Source organism: Mesoplodon densirostris, chromosome 1, assembly GCF_025265405.1.
Source record: "Mesoplodon densirostris isolate mMesDen1 chromosome 1, mMesDen1 primary haplotype, whole genome shotgun sequence".
Classification (NCBI taxonomy): domain Eukaryota; kingdom Metazoa; phylum Chordata; class Mammalia; order Artiodactyla; family Ziphiidae; genus Mesoplodon; species Mesoplodon densirostris.
Window position 1 is genome coordinate 157,643,201 of NC_082661.1, and position 11,513 is coordinate 157,654,713.

At 38.5% G+C, this 11,513-nt stretch overlaps 1 protein-coding gene across 1 annotated transcript; it reads left to right on the forward strand.

The window, feature by feature from the left end:
• The first annotated feature begins 3,329 nt into the window (after positions 1–3,329).
• Positions 3,330–3,638, forward strand: LOC132484970 (elongin-B-like). The gene has a single exon (XM_060091554.1). It carries the CDS (start codon positions 3,330–3,332, stop codon positions 3,636–3,638), a length of 309 nt encoding a protein of 102 aa, XP_059947537.1.
• Positions 3,639–11,513: the final 7,875 nt, after the last annotated feature.

The following is an 11,513-nucleotide window of genomic DNA, read 5'->3' on the forward strand; positions in this document are numbered from 1 at the left end:
CTTTGAAGAAGAGTAGTAATTGCTAGTAGTTATATAATACTAACTTCCTGGCCATATTCTAAACATTTAAATAATTCTCAAAATAACCTAGAAACATTTATCCCCATTTGACAGATAGAAATTGAGACACAAAGAGATACAGTGATTTGCCCAGGGTCACCCAGAGCCAAAATTCAAACCCAGGCAATCTGGCTCTAGAGTTTGCCCTATGATGTACTTCCTCCCTATGTATGGAAGTAGGAGGCATAGCAAGAACATGTAGCTGGAGACCTTGCCTACTATGCATTATTAGGGAAAGAACTAATGTTTAAGCTGAATCTTCCAACAGTGAGTAGAGAAGGATAATTTTAAGCAGAGGAAAAATCAGGTGGGAAGGTTTTGAGTAAGTTTCCCATATTCAAGGAAGTGTATAAGTGCCAGACTGACTTCCCTATAGTGACCCAGGGTGGAGGACAGTTCATGCCTATCATATGTGTCATGTCACAAAAATGTAATCTTCAGAAGATGGATGGTGATGATGATTGGACAACAATGTGTACTTAATACTATAGAAGGATACGTTTGAAAATGGTTAAAATGTTAAAATTTATGTTGTGTATATTTTACCACAATAAAAAATAATTGAGCAAATAGAAAGTAAATGAAGGAAAAATGATAAAATTATAACAATAATTAGGGATAGACGATGGATATATGAGAATTAATTATAGTACTCTCCCTACTTTGAAGTATATTTGATTTTTTTTTTTCCTTTCCCTTCCTATTTTGTGGTACGCGGGCCTCTCACTGTTGTGGCCTCTCCTGTTGTGGAGCACAAGCTCCGGATGCGCAGGCCCAGCGGCCACGGCCCACGGGCCCAGCCGCTCCGCGCCATGTGGTATCTTCCCGGACCGGGGCACGAACCCGTGTCCCCTGCATCGGCAGGCGGACTCTCAACCACTGCGCCACCAGGGAAGCCCTATTTGAATTTTTTATAGTAAAGTTAATATAAATGTAAAAATGTAACTTTCAACCTAAAAATAATGAAAAGCGACTATTCAGAAGGAGAGCTATATGATAAGGTTTTAAGATGATCACTGGATGCTGTGTGAAAAATAAAAATGAGATTTCAGATGGTTAGGCAGAAGCAAATCATTTTGTCCATGATGGAATCAGTAGTCATGAAAAGGGATGCACTTAAACATATTAAGGTTGTAGAATCATCAGACTTGATGATGACTGGATATTGTGACATTTCTGGCATGAGCTATGGAGTAGATAGTTAAGGAGGTAAGAAGATAAGAAGAAAACCAGGGCAGCGTGATGTTATAGAAGTCAAAGAAAAAGGTAGTCAATGTTGAATGCAGAGAAGAGCTTGAGTAAAGTGACCACCAAATTTAGGAATACAGAAATTATTTGTAACCTTACCTAGAGGATCTTGGTAGTCATAGGTCAATGTCACAGACTGTATGCGTTTGCCCCAAGTTCATATATTAAAACCCTAACCCCAATGTGATGGTATTAGGAAGTAAGGCCTTTTGGAGGAAATTACGTTCAGATGAGGTCATGAGGATGCAGATGGATTTGTTGTTATGGGGATGGGTAGTTAAGGGAATTTCTGTTGGCTTCTACTTTTCCTGTGAAAAACAGAATTAGGATAATAGTAAACTTTTATTGATGGTTTATTGACAGCAGGCATTATTTTAAAAGATTTACATATAGTGACTCATTTACTATTTACAATAACCTTATGAGGCAGGAGATATTATTGTCTCTATTTTACCAATAAGGAACTGAGGCACAGAACTCTTAAAAAAATTGTCTCCCTAAGGTTGCATTTAAGTAAATTGCTGGAACCTGAATACAAAGCCAGACAGCTTACTTTTAGAGCCCACAGTCTTAACTACAAGCCACATTTAACCAAGGTCATCCACTGATGGTGAAGGAGATATTGGAGGAGTCTGTCATCGAAGGAGTATGAAGGAAGGAAAGAGTCTCTCCAGAAAGTGGAATAATATGATAAGATCATAAGGGATATAGAGAACTCAGTTGAGACTTGGAATTACAAACTGAAAGTGCTATCAATCAACCTGGTGATGTGATTTGCTCCAGAGGATCTCAGCTACTTGAACGCAGGCACTGAGAAGACAGACTATTGTGTTTATCTGAGGTTAGCATTTATCGGGTATAGCAAAATGACAAAAAGACAATGGAAAGTGAGGGTGGCTGCAATAATCTACAGGGAAAGAGGCTTTGGGGAATACATCCCTCATATTAAAAAGCTCTTTCTACTATGCTAGTATTTTTTTCTCTCATTGGTCTTTTCTGGCAAAGACTTTTGGTGAATAGAGCAGTCTTGCAATTCAGCTAAGTTCAACACACTGGTATAAAGAATTTAGTATATACTAGCCTCTCTGCTACATGCTAGGTATTTTGAACAAGGATTTTGCACTTTGTTTACTATTAATGCCACTGGTGCCAGAAATTTTGTCTAAAAGCAGTGTATCAGATATTTAAGTGCCTTCACTCTGGCCTATCTATATATCCTATCTTGGTTACAGGGTCATATCACTGATTAGTTTCAGATTTCTTTCATGTCACTTATGTCACTCTGTAATCAAAAAATGTTAATTTTCTAGTAACATGAACGGACCCTAAGTTAACACCTCAAATTTTATTTTACAATTTAAAAAGTTAAAATTTGCATCTGAGACAAATTAAAAGGAGAGTCAAATATAAAATTTTGTAGATATCATAATGACCCATCCCAGCAAAATTTTAATAATTAAGACTTAGGTAATTGGAAGCTCTGAATAATCTTCAGGGTTGTTTGGACATTAGCTGATCATCAATACCCTATGAAAAACTTACTTTTTTTTTTTTTTTTTTATGTGGTACACGGGCCTCTCACTGCTGTGGCCTCTCCTGTTGCGGAGCACAGGCTCCAGACGCGCACGCTCAGCGGCCATGGCCCACGGGCCCAGCCGCTCTGCGGCATGTGGGGACCAGGGCATGAACCCGTGTCCCCTGCATCGGCAGGCAGACTCTCAACTACTGCGCCACCAGGGAATCCCGAAAAACTTACTTTTATGATGATTCTAATGGACTGAAATTGTGTACTAGATTCTGAATCACAAAATTTTACATAGATTGAGCAATAATGAGATGGATCATTAGAAGTAATTTTACTTTGAACCTGTTAATGCAACGTGTGGCCCTTGATTTCAAAGGCAATAGAATTAGCTGTTAAAAATATGGATTCTGGGGGTGGGCTACCGGGAACACGGCGGAGTGCGGCCGCACGGGTGCGTCAAAGGGGAGAGGCAGCCGCTGCTATAGACTTGTTCCTCATGATCCGGCGCCACAAGACCACCATCTTCATGGACGCCAAGGAGTCGAGCACCGTGTTCGAGCTGAAGCGCATTGTCCAGGGCATGCTCAAGCGGCTGCTGGTGGAGCAGCGGCTATACAAGGACGACCAGCTTCTGGACGACAGAAAGACACTGGGCGAGTGTGGTTTCACCAGCCAGACAGCATGGCCTCAGGCCCCAGCCACTGTGGAGCTAGCCTTCAGGGCAGATGAAGCCTTTGAGGCCCTGCACATCCAGCCCTTCTCCAGCCCACCCGAGCTGCTGGAGGTGATGAAGCCACAGGACTGAGGAAGCAGCGACAATGAACAAGCTCTCCAGTGAGAGCCCCCCTTCCACCAACTGCACCCCCAATAAGAGATTTGGGTGCCCCCTCCAAAAAAAATACAGAATCTGGGACTTCCCTGGTGGCGCATTGGTTAAGAATCTGCCTGCCAAAGCAAGGGACGTGGATTTGAGCCCTGGTCCAGGAAGATCCCACATGCCGCGGAGCAACTAAGTCCGCGTGCCACAACTACTGAGCCTGAGTGCCACAACTACTGAAGCCTGCACGCCTAGAGCCCGTGCTCCAAAACAAGAGAAGCCACGGCAATGAGAAGCCTGTGCACCGCAAAGAAGAGTAGCCCCTGCTCGCTGCAACTAGAGAAAGCCTGCGCGCAGCAAGGAGGACTCAACACAGCCAAAAATAAATAAATTAGTTAAAAAGAAAAGCTTATATATATATATATATATATATATATATATATAAAACTACAGAATCTTGGTCCCCCTTCCAAATCTACTGAATCAGAATCTGCATTTTAGTAAGATCCCCAGGGAATTTGTATGCACATTACAGTTTGAGAAGCACTGGTCTGGGTCATCATTATAGTAACTAGTATTGTGATGGGTTGAAATATGAACTCAAAACACCCACTGGTTTTTATGTTTTGGTCTAGAGATGAGCTGACCACATGTAAGTCCTGATATTTTTTAGGTAAAAAGGTAGTTTGAGAGAAAAATGGGGAGAAAGAACTGAGGTCTCCTTTTATTTTGATGTGATTGTCTGGTTGGCAAAACATCCATTCACAATTCTGATATCCATTTTCTCTGGTCTTCTTTGTGGTCATACTCTGGCTTTCCTCTTTCCTTCTGCAGTTTTCCATATTCCTCAATTTAAAATCCCTGATTTTCAAAGGCAATAGTTTCTAGATTCTCAGCAACCAAGTATTTATTGGGTAGAAATGAGTTAACCCAAGAAACGTTTGAAGTTGGCAGGATTCTGATGGTTCAGGAAATTTTGAAAATCATCATATGGGGCTCTAAATACTGGAATGGTTGACAAGATTTTTCCAGGATATGGCGGATGTTGACTCACAGGAATTAATGTGATTAACCTTCAGCCAAAGTACGTTCAAGGCAGAGAGGTGAATCTGAGTCATTAGCTTTTGGTTCTGGAGCAACGAAAAATTACGGCATTTGCTCTGTCCATGCCCTTCCATACACAGATCACCTCATTTATATCATTGCTCCTTCATGTTTCTTTTTCAAAAGCATGAAATGCCAAGGTGAGTGACCAAAAGAGAACAGCTATTCAGTATATGGCAATGACAACCAAGCTAAGGTTTTCTTCTCGTCAAATATTTCTATTGAGAACTCTTTTGTTTCTTCCTCTCTGTGCTTTCTTCTTGGAGAAGAAAGAGGGTTTTCAAAAGAGTTGCTGAAAAGTTACAATTTCTTCTCCTCTTAACTCCCCAACCCACTCCAATCTCTCCCCGGTGCTTTACCAAACCAGCATTTTCCAAGAACACCAAAGACCTAATTTTCAAATATATTTGAAAAAAGATTAATTCTCAATCTACTTGAACTCAGAGAAGCATTTGGTATGGTTGACCACTAACTCCTCTAGAAACCATCTCCTCCCTTTGTTTCATGGGACACACATGCTCCTGGTTTGCCTCCCACGTCTCGTCTCTATTTGCATAATCAGTTCCTAGCTCCTCCTCTGCCTGCTCCTTTTTTTGAGTATTTCTTAGGGCTCCATCCTCTTTTCTTTCATTTTACTTCCCCTCCTGAAGCAATCTTATTCACCCTTTGGCTTCAATTTAATCACTCCAATACTGTCAGTAATAATAACATTTAATGGTTGGTTATAATGTGCCAGGCACTGTAGTAAGCTCTTCATTTGATGTACCTAATTTATTCCTCATAACAACTCTGAAATGTTTAACTCCATCCTGTGCTTCTCCTGAGTCTCAGAAATGCTCATACACAAATACACCAGAAAAGTCCTTTGACTGTCTTGGAGGCACCTCAGAAGCAAAATGTTAAACATGGTATTCTTCATCTTTCCCACTCTACTCCATCTAAAATCTATTCTTCCAAAATTGTCCCCTAAATCAGTTCGTGGTATCACCAACCACCAATTACTTGCTCAAGCCAGAAACCTAAGAGTCAAGATTTTTTGACTCTTACATTTGACCACTCTGTCTAATCACTAAGTACTATTGATTTCACTTCCTAAGTATCTTTCTAATATGCCACTTATCTTGATTTCCATTACTTTCAATCAACTCCATGGTTTCTCAACCTTCACACCATTGACATGTTCGATCAGATAATTCTTTGTTATGGTAGATTGTCCTGTGCATTGTAGGATGTTTAGCAGCATCCCTGGCTTCTACCAACTAGATGTCAATGACGGCCCTTCATCTTTCCCCCCAGAGTTGTGACAATTAGAAATGTCTCCAGGCATTACCGAATGTCCACTGGGAAGCAGTAATGCCCCCAGTTGAGAACTATGGCTTTAGTCCCAGTTAATATCATCTCCTTCTGTATTTAACGCAACAGACTTAATTTGTCCTAAACGGTGAAAAACGCAAATGTCACAACCCTTCTTAAAAACTTTAGTTTCTCCATGCTTTTAGAATAAAATCCAGAGTTCTTAAAAGTATTCCCAAAGATTTTAAAAACAGGTTTATTGAAATATAATTTATATACAAAAGACTGTACATATCTAATGTCCATAATTTGATGAGCTTGGACATGTGCATACCCATGAAACCAACACAACAGTCGAAAGTAATAAACATACCCATCACCTCCAAAAGTTTCTTGTGTGCCCCACTTTCTTTCTTTTGTGTTAAGAGCTCTTAACATGAGATCTATTCTCCTAATTTTTAAAAGGGGCACAACACAGTATTGTTAACTATAGGTACTATGTTGTACTGCAGATCTCTAGAACTTATTCATCTTGAATAACTAAAAACTTATACCTATTGAACAAATCCCCACTCACCCTCTCCACTCCCCATCCCCTAGCCCCTAGCAACCGCCATTCTAATGTCTACTTCTATTAGTTTGACTATTTTCGATGCCTTATATAAGTGGAATCATGCAGTATCTGTCCTTCAGTGACTGGATCATTTCACTTAGCATAATGTTCTCCAGGCTTATCCATATGTTGTTGCATATGACAGGATTTCCTTCTTTATCTATTCATTCATCAACAGACACTTAGGTTGTTTCTATACCTTGGCTACTGTGAATGATGCTGTGATAAACATGGGAGTGCAAACACTACTTTGAGATAGTGATTTAGCTTCCTTTGGATATACACCCAGAAGTGGGCTTTCTGGATTATATGGTAGCTCTATAGTGCTGCAAAATTTACATTCCCACCAACAGTGTACAAGGCTTCCAATTTCTCCACATCCTCACCAACACTTGTTAATTTGTTTTTTGAGAATAGTCTTCCTTTTTAAAAATTATTGAGATATACTTGGCATAAAATTGTGTAAATTTAAGGTGTACATGTTAATTTGTTATTATTTATATGAGGTGATATCTCATTGTGGTTTTGATTTGCATTTCTTTGATGACAGTGATGTTGAGCACCTTTTCATATATCTGTTGGCCATTTGTATGTCTTTGAAGAAATGTTTATTCAAGTCCTTTGTCCATTTTTAAATTGGGTTATATATATATTTTGCTATTGAGTTGTAAGAGTTCCTTATATATTTTGAATATTAACCTCGTATCAGATATATGGTCTGCAAATATTTTCTCCCATTCCACAGGTTGCCATTTAATTCTGTTGATTGTTTTCTTTGCTGTGCAGAGCTTTCTAGTTTGATGTAGTCCCACTTATTTATTTTTGCTTTTGTTTGTGCTTTTGGTGTCACGAACAAGAAAGCATTGTTAAGACCCTGTTTCCTTTTAGAAATTTTACAGTTTCAAGTCTTACATTTACATTTTTAATACATTTTGAGTTTATTTTTGTATAAACAAGGGTCCAATTCCATTCTTTTGTATGTGGATATTCAGTTTTCCCCACACCATTGTTTCAAAGACTATCCTTTCCCCATTGTGTGTTCTTGGAATCCTTGTGGAAGATCAGTTGACCACTTATATGTCAGTTCATTTCTGGACTCTCTATTCTGTTCCATTGCTCTATATGTCTGTCTTTATGCCAGTAAAACACTGTTTTAATTACCTCAAGTGATCTACAGATTCAATGATATCCCCATCAAAATCCCAATGGTATTTTTTACAGAAATATAAAAAAGTCATAAAATTCAAATGGATCCATAAGAGACCTCAAATAGCCAAAGCAATCTTGGGAAAGAACAAAGCTGGAGGCATTAAATTTTCTACTTTCAAAATATATTATAAATCTACAGTAATTAAAAAAAGTGTTCCCAAGTTTTGACTCTTACTTATTCTTCAGTTTCCTTTTGGGCTGTATTGGATTTTCTTATATAAGCATTTCCTCAAAATACTAATTCTCTGTCCTCAGGCTTTTTGCAGCTCTTTTGTCCTTTGCTTGGAATGCTTTCACTTTCCCCTCTCCCTTCTCCTAGTCAATTGCCCATCATCCTTCAGGTCTCAGCTGACAAGTTACTTACTCAAAGAGATCCTTCTTAACCAGTACGGATATTCCTCTCTACCAGACTAGGTTAATGACTCATGCTACCCAAACTATATGCTTCCATAACAGATTGCACTTCCTCTTTCCATATATATATATATATATTGTCTGCTTAGTACCTGCTACAATGCAGGGCACATAGTACAAACTCAAGAGATTGAATGCTTTGGAGACTCTATTGGAAAAAAGCAGTGGTATCTCGTAGCCTATCAGGATAGGAAATTCAGAGATGTCTCATTAGCTACAAGAAGTAGGAACCATAAAGTCAGGGACCAAGGTCACATTTTCTATCTGCTGGGACCAAATGATCTCTTGTCTCTATTCTTCTTGCACCCTTGCTTTATCCGTTTCTTTCTGCACTTCACTCTTTTTACCCATGTCAAATCAGCCTTGACTCTATAAGAACTCCATTACTGGCTTGTCTAATACCAAGTAACAAGTGCTACTAAATCATAAGTTTTCTGTAGTGCACAATTCAGTGGTCCCATATCCTGAAATTAATGAGAAAGATGAACAGTGAGATGTATGCCCTTGATTCTATGGTTACTTCTTTGGTTTTTCAGAAGCCAATAGAAAGACATATGAGAACTTAGAGAATTTTTTAAAAACCCTGAGCATCTCATGGACCCTCTTCCACAGAGCATCAGTGTTTGGTCTCAAAGAAACAAGGCCAAGAACTCTCATAATCTCCAAATGCTGACAGAGCCACCAATGAAAGCCAGCCAACATGAACTGACCCTTTTTCTTGTTGAATGGACACCACAGGAAATGATCATCAGTGAAAGAACTAACTTGATTTGTCTGATGGCCCTACAGAGACAAAGTTTTATTTATTTTTAAAACAGAACTAGAAATAGTACCTTAAATTTTTAATTTTACTGTAAAGCTTGCTACCAGGCATAGGTAATTATATGCTTTGAGGAGCATGTATGGTGAAGCAGATGCATTTATGCTGAGACACATTCAGAGAAGAAAAAGTGGGAAAATTATATGGGGGCATATGGGCTTTGGTAAAAGACTCAGCCAATTGTCCCCACATCTCAAGAGCGAGACACAGCTTATATTTTGGAATAGCGGAAATCGTACTTTTGTGGATGTAGATGAACGCTCAAGTGTGATACATCAGGCAGCAGAGGCTGCCACTTGGAGCAATGCTGATTTATTTTAGGTAAACTAAGCCAAGGGAAACCCATAATTTTCTAAGGAAGAGATTTTGCAATCATCTTTAAACTTTCAGATGCTAATTCCTATCTTATTTCTATAACCACCCGCTCTAGAGCATGTTTAATGAAAATAAGAGATGATGGCTGTCATATCTTAAGTGAGCTAAATTTTATCTGTGCTGAAAATCAATGTGAAATAATCTCTAATTATAAAGCTGGGAAACAGAACATTTCAGCACATGTGAGTTAAAGGAGCAGGTCCCCAGTTCTTACCATTAGAGCTGTCTTGAAAATTACTCACATCTGCTAAAAGGGGAAAAGATTGAGCTTCTTCATCAGTGTTTTTAAAAAAATCTAAATATTTTGCAATTATGATGAAGTTTGGCCTGAACACCGATTCTTTTCTATGTTAGTGATTAAAGACATTTTATTTTACATGAAAAATGTCTCTGGGCCTCCCTGGTGGCGCAGTGGTTGAGAGTCCGCCTGCCGATGCAGGGGATACGGGTTCGTGCCCCGGTCTGGGAGGATCCCACATGCCGCGGAGCGGCTGGGCCCCGTGAGCCATGGCCGCTGAGCCTGCGCATCCGGAGCCTGTGCTCCGCAACGGGAGAGGCCACAACAGTGAGAGGCCCGCGTACGGCAAAAAAAAAAAAAAAAAAAAAAAAAAGTCTCTGATTTGTGTAATACTGAATGCAGAAATTATATAGCATACCATACATAATTTTGCAAATGCTAAATAGATGGTATATGCCAGGTGTCATGCTAAATGCCTCACATGTTATCTGCCTTATGTTTACTTCCCAGTCAAGATAATGATCAAGTGGCAAAAACTCCCCATGGGACTAACTCTACTAAAATTTTTCCAAAAGATTCAGAAATCTACTTCAAATCTTCAGACAACAGCAACACAACAGCAAACCATAAAGAACATAAAAAATGCTTTTATATGATATATAGCTTCTTTCAATATTTTAAAGGGTTGGTTTTTTATGGCTTGGGAAACATGATGATATTAATCATTTATCTTTGTACTTAAATAACAAGTCATATTTAATCTAAATCAAATCATTAATCTACATATGTTATGTACTGCTATGTGCTGAGATATGTAAGGGAGGTTTCCATATGGAACTAAATTCATAAACTCATTTCTTCAGCTTTTCTTCCTTTCAACTCAGTAGTCCAGTTTCAAAACTGTGATAAAGAAAGAGGCAACATATAGCAAAAAAAAAAAAAAAAAAAAAAAAAAAAAAAGGATTCTTGAAAATCTCATAAATAATTGGGCCATGTTATACAGTTGATGGTCTTTTTTGCATTGCTGCTCACATTTTGAAAACTGCATCTTCTCCCTCAGTTTCCAAAACCACCAGTGAAAAAAAATGATCTCTATAGGCATAAAAAAAACCCTTAAGAACTGAATGGACAAATGATCATCTACACTCTGTGGGTAAATCTTTTTAGACTTGTCATTTTTGTCCTTCAAATTGCACATAACTTTGTGCTGGAATTGATGTTAAACTTAACAAGGTGCTCTGATCTTAAATCAACTCTCAGATTTTTCTTTTGTTTAGAGATCACAGAAGTGTTGCTGAAAATTCTCACTTAGTTTCATAAAAGACCTGCCCAAAAACTTCAAAAATCCTAAACCACCTTAGGTCTCACTAAATGAAAATACATTTGATCACATTTACCTATGTGAAGGGGAAAATTAACCAAATTAACTCTTATGAGGCTCTATCAAGTCATTTTGAATTGTTGTAAAAGGCATTAGTGGAACATTGATTAGTAACTAAAAGCTGAAATAGACTTAGTTGATCAAGGGATAATAAAACCCTGAAAAATGTTGATCTTATTATTACTGTTTTTCAGTTATATCCTTAAGGTTGGGTCAAATCAATTCATCAACAACTCAGCTGAACAGCTGATATTCTACTTTAGAGAAAGGAAATTGCATCCATCGATCACCCCAACATTACTGAGTTATACTAAATTCTTCACTTTAAAAGTCTCTTAAGCAGAGAATGTCAAAATCTTTTATGCTAAGAAGGAATACCTACCTCTTAGCTGAAATTTCATGGCTGAATTTTGTGC

Bases quoted from the DNA above. Each gene is read 5' to 3' on its own strand.
- LOC132484970 (XM_060091554.1), top strand. From the start codon at position 3,330: ATGATCCGGCGCCACAAGACCACCATCTTCATGGACGCCAAGGAGTCG.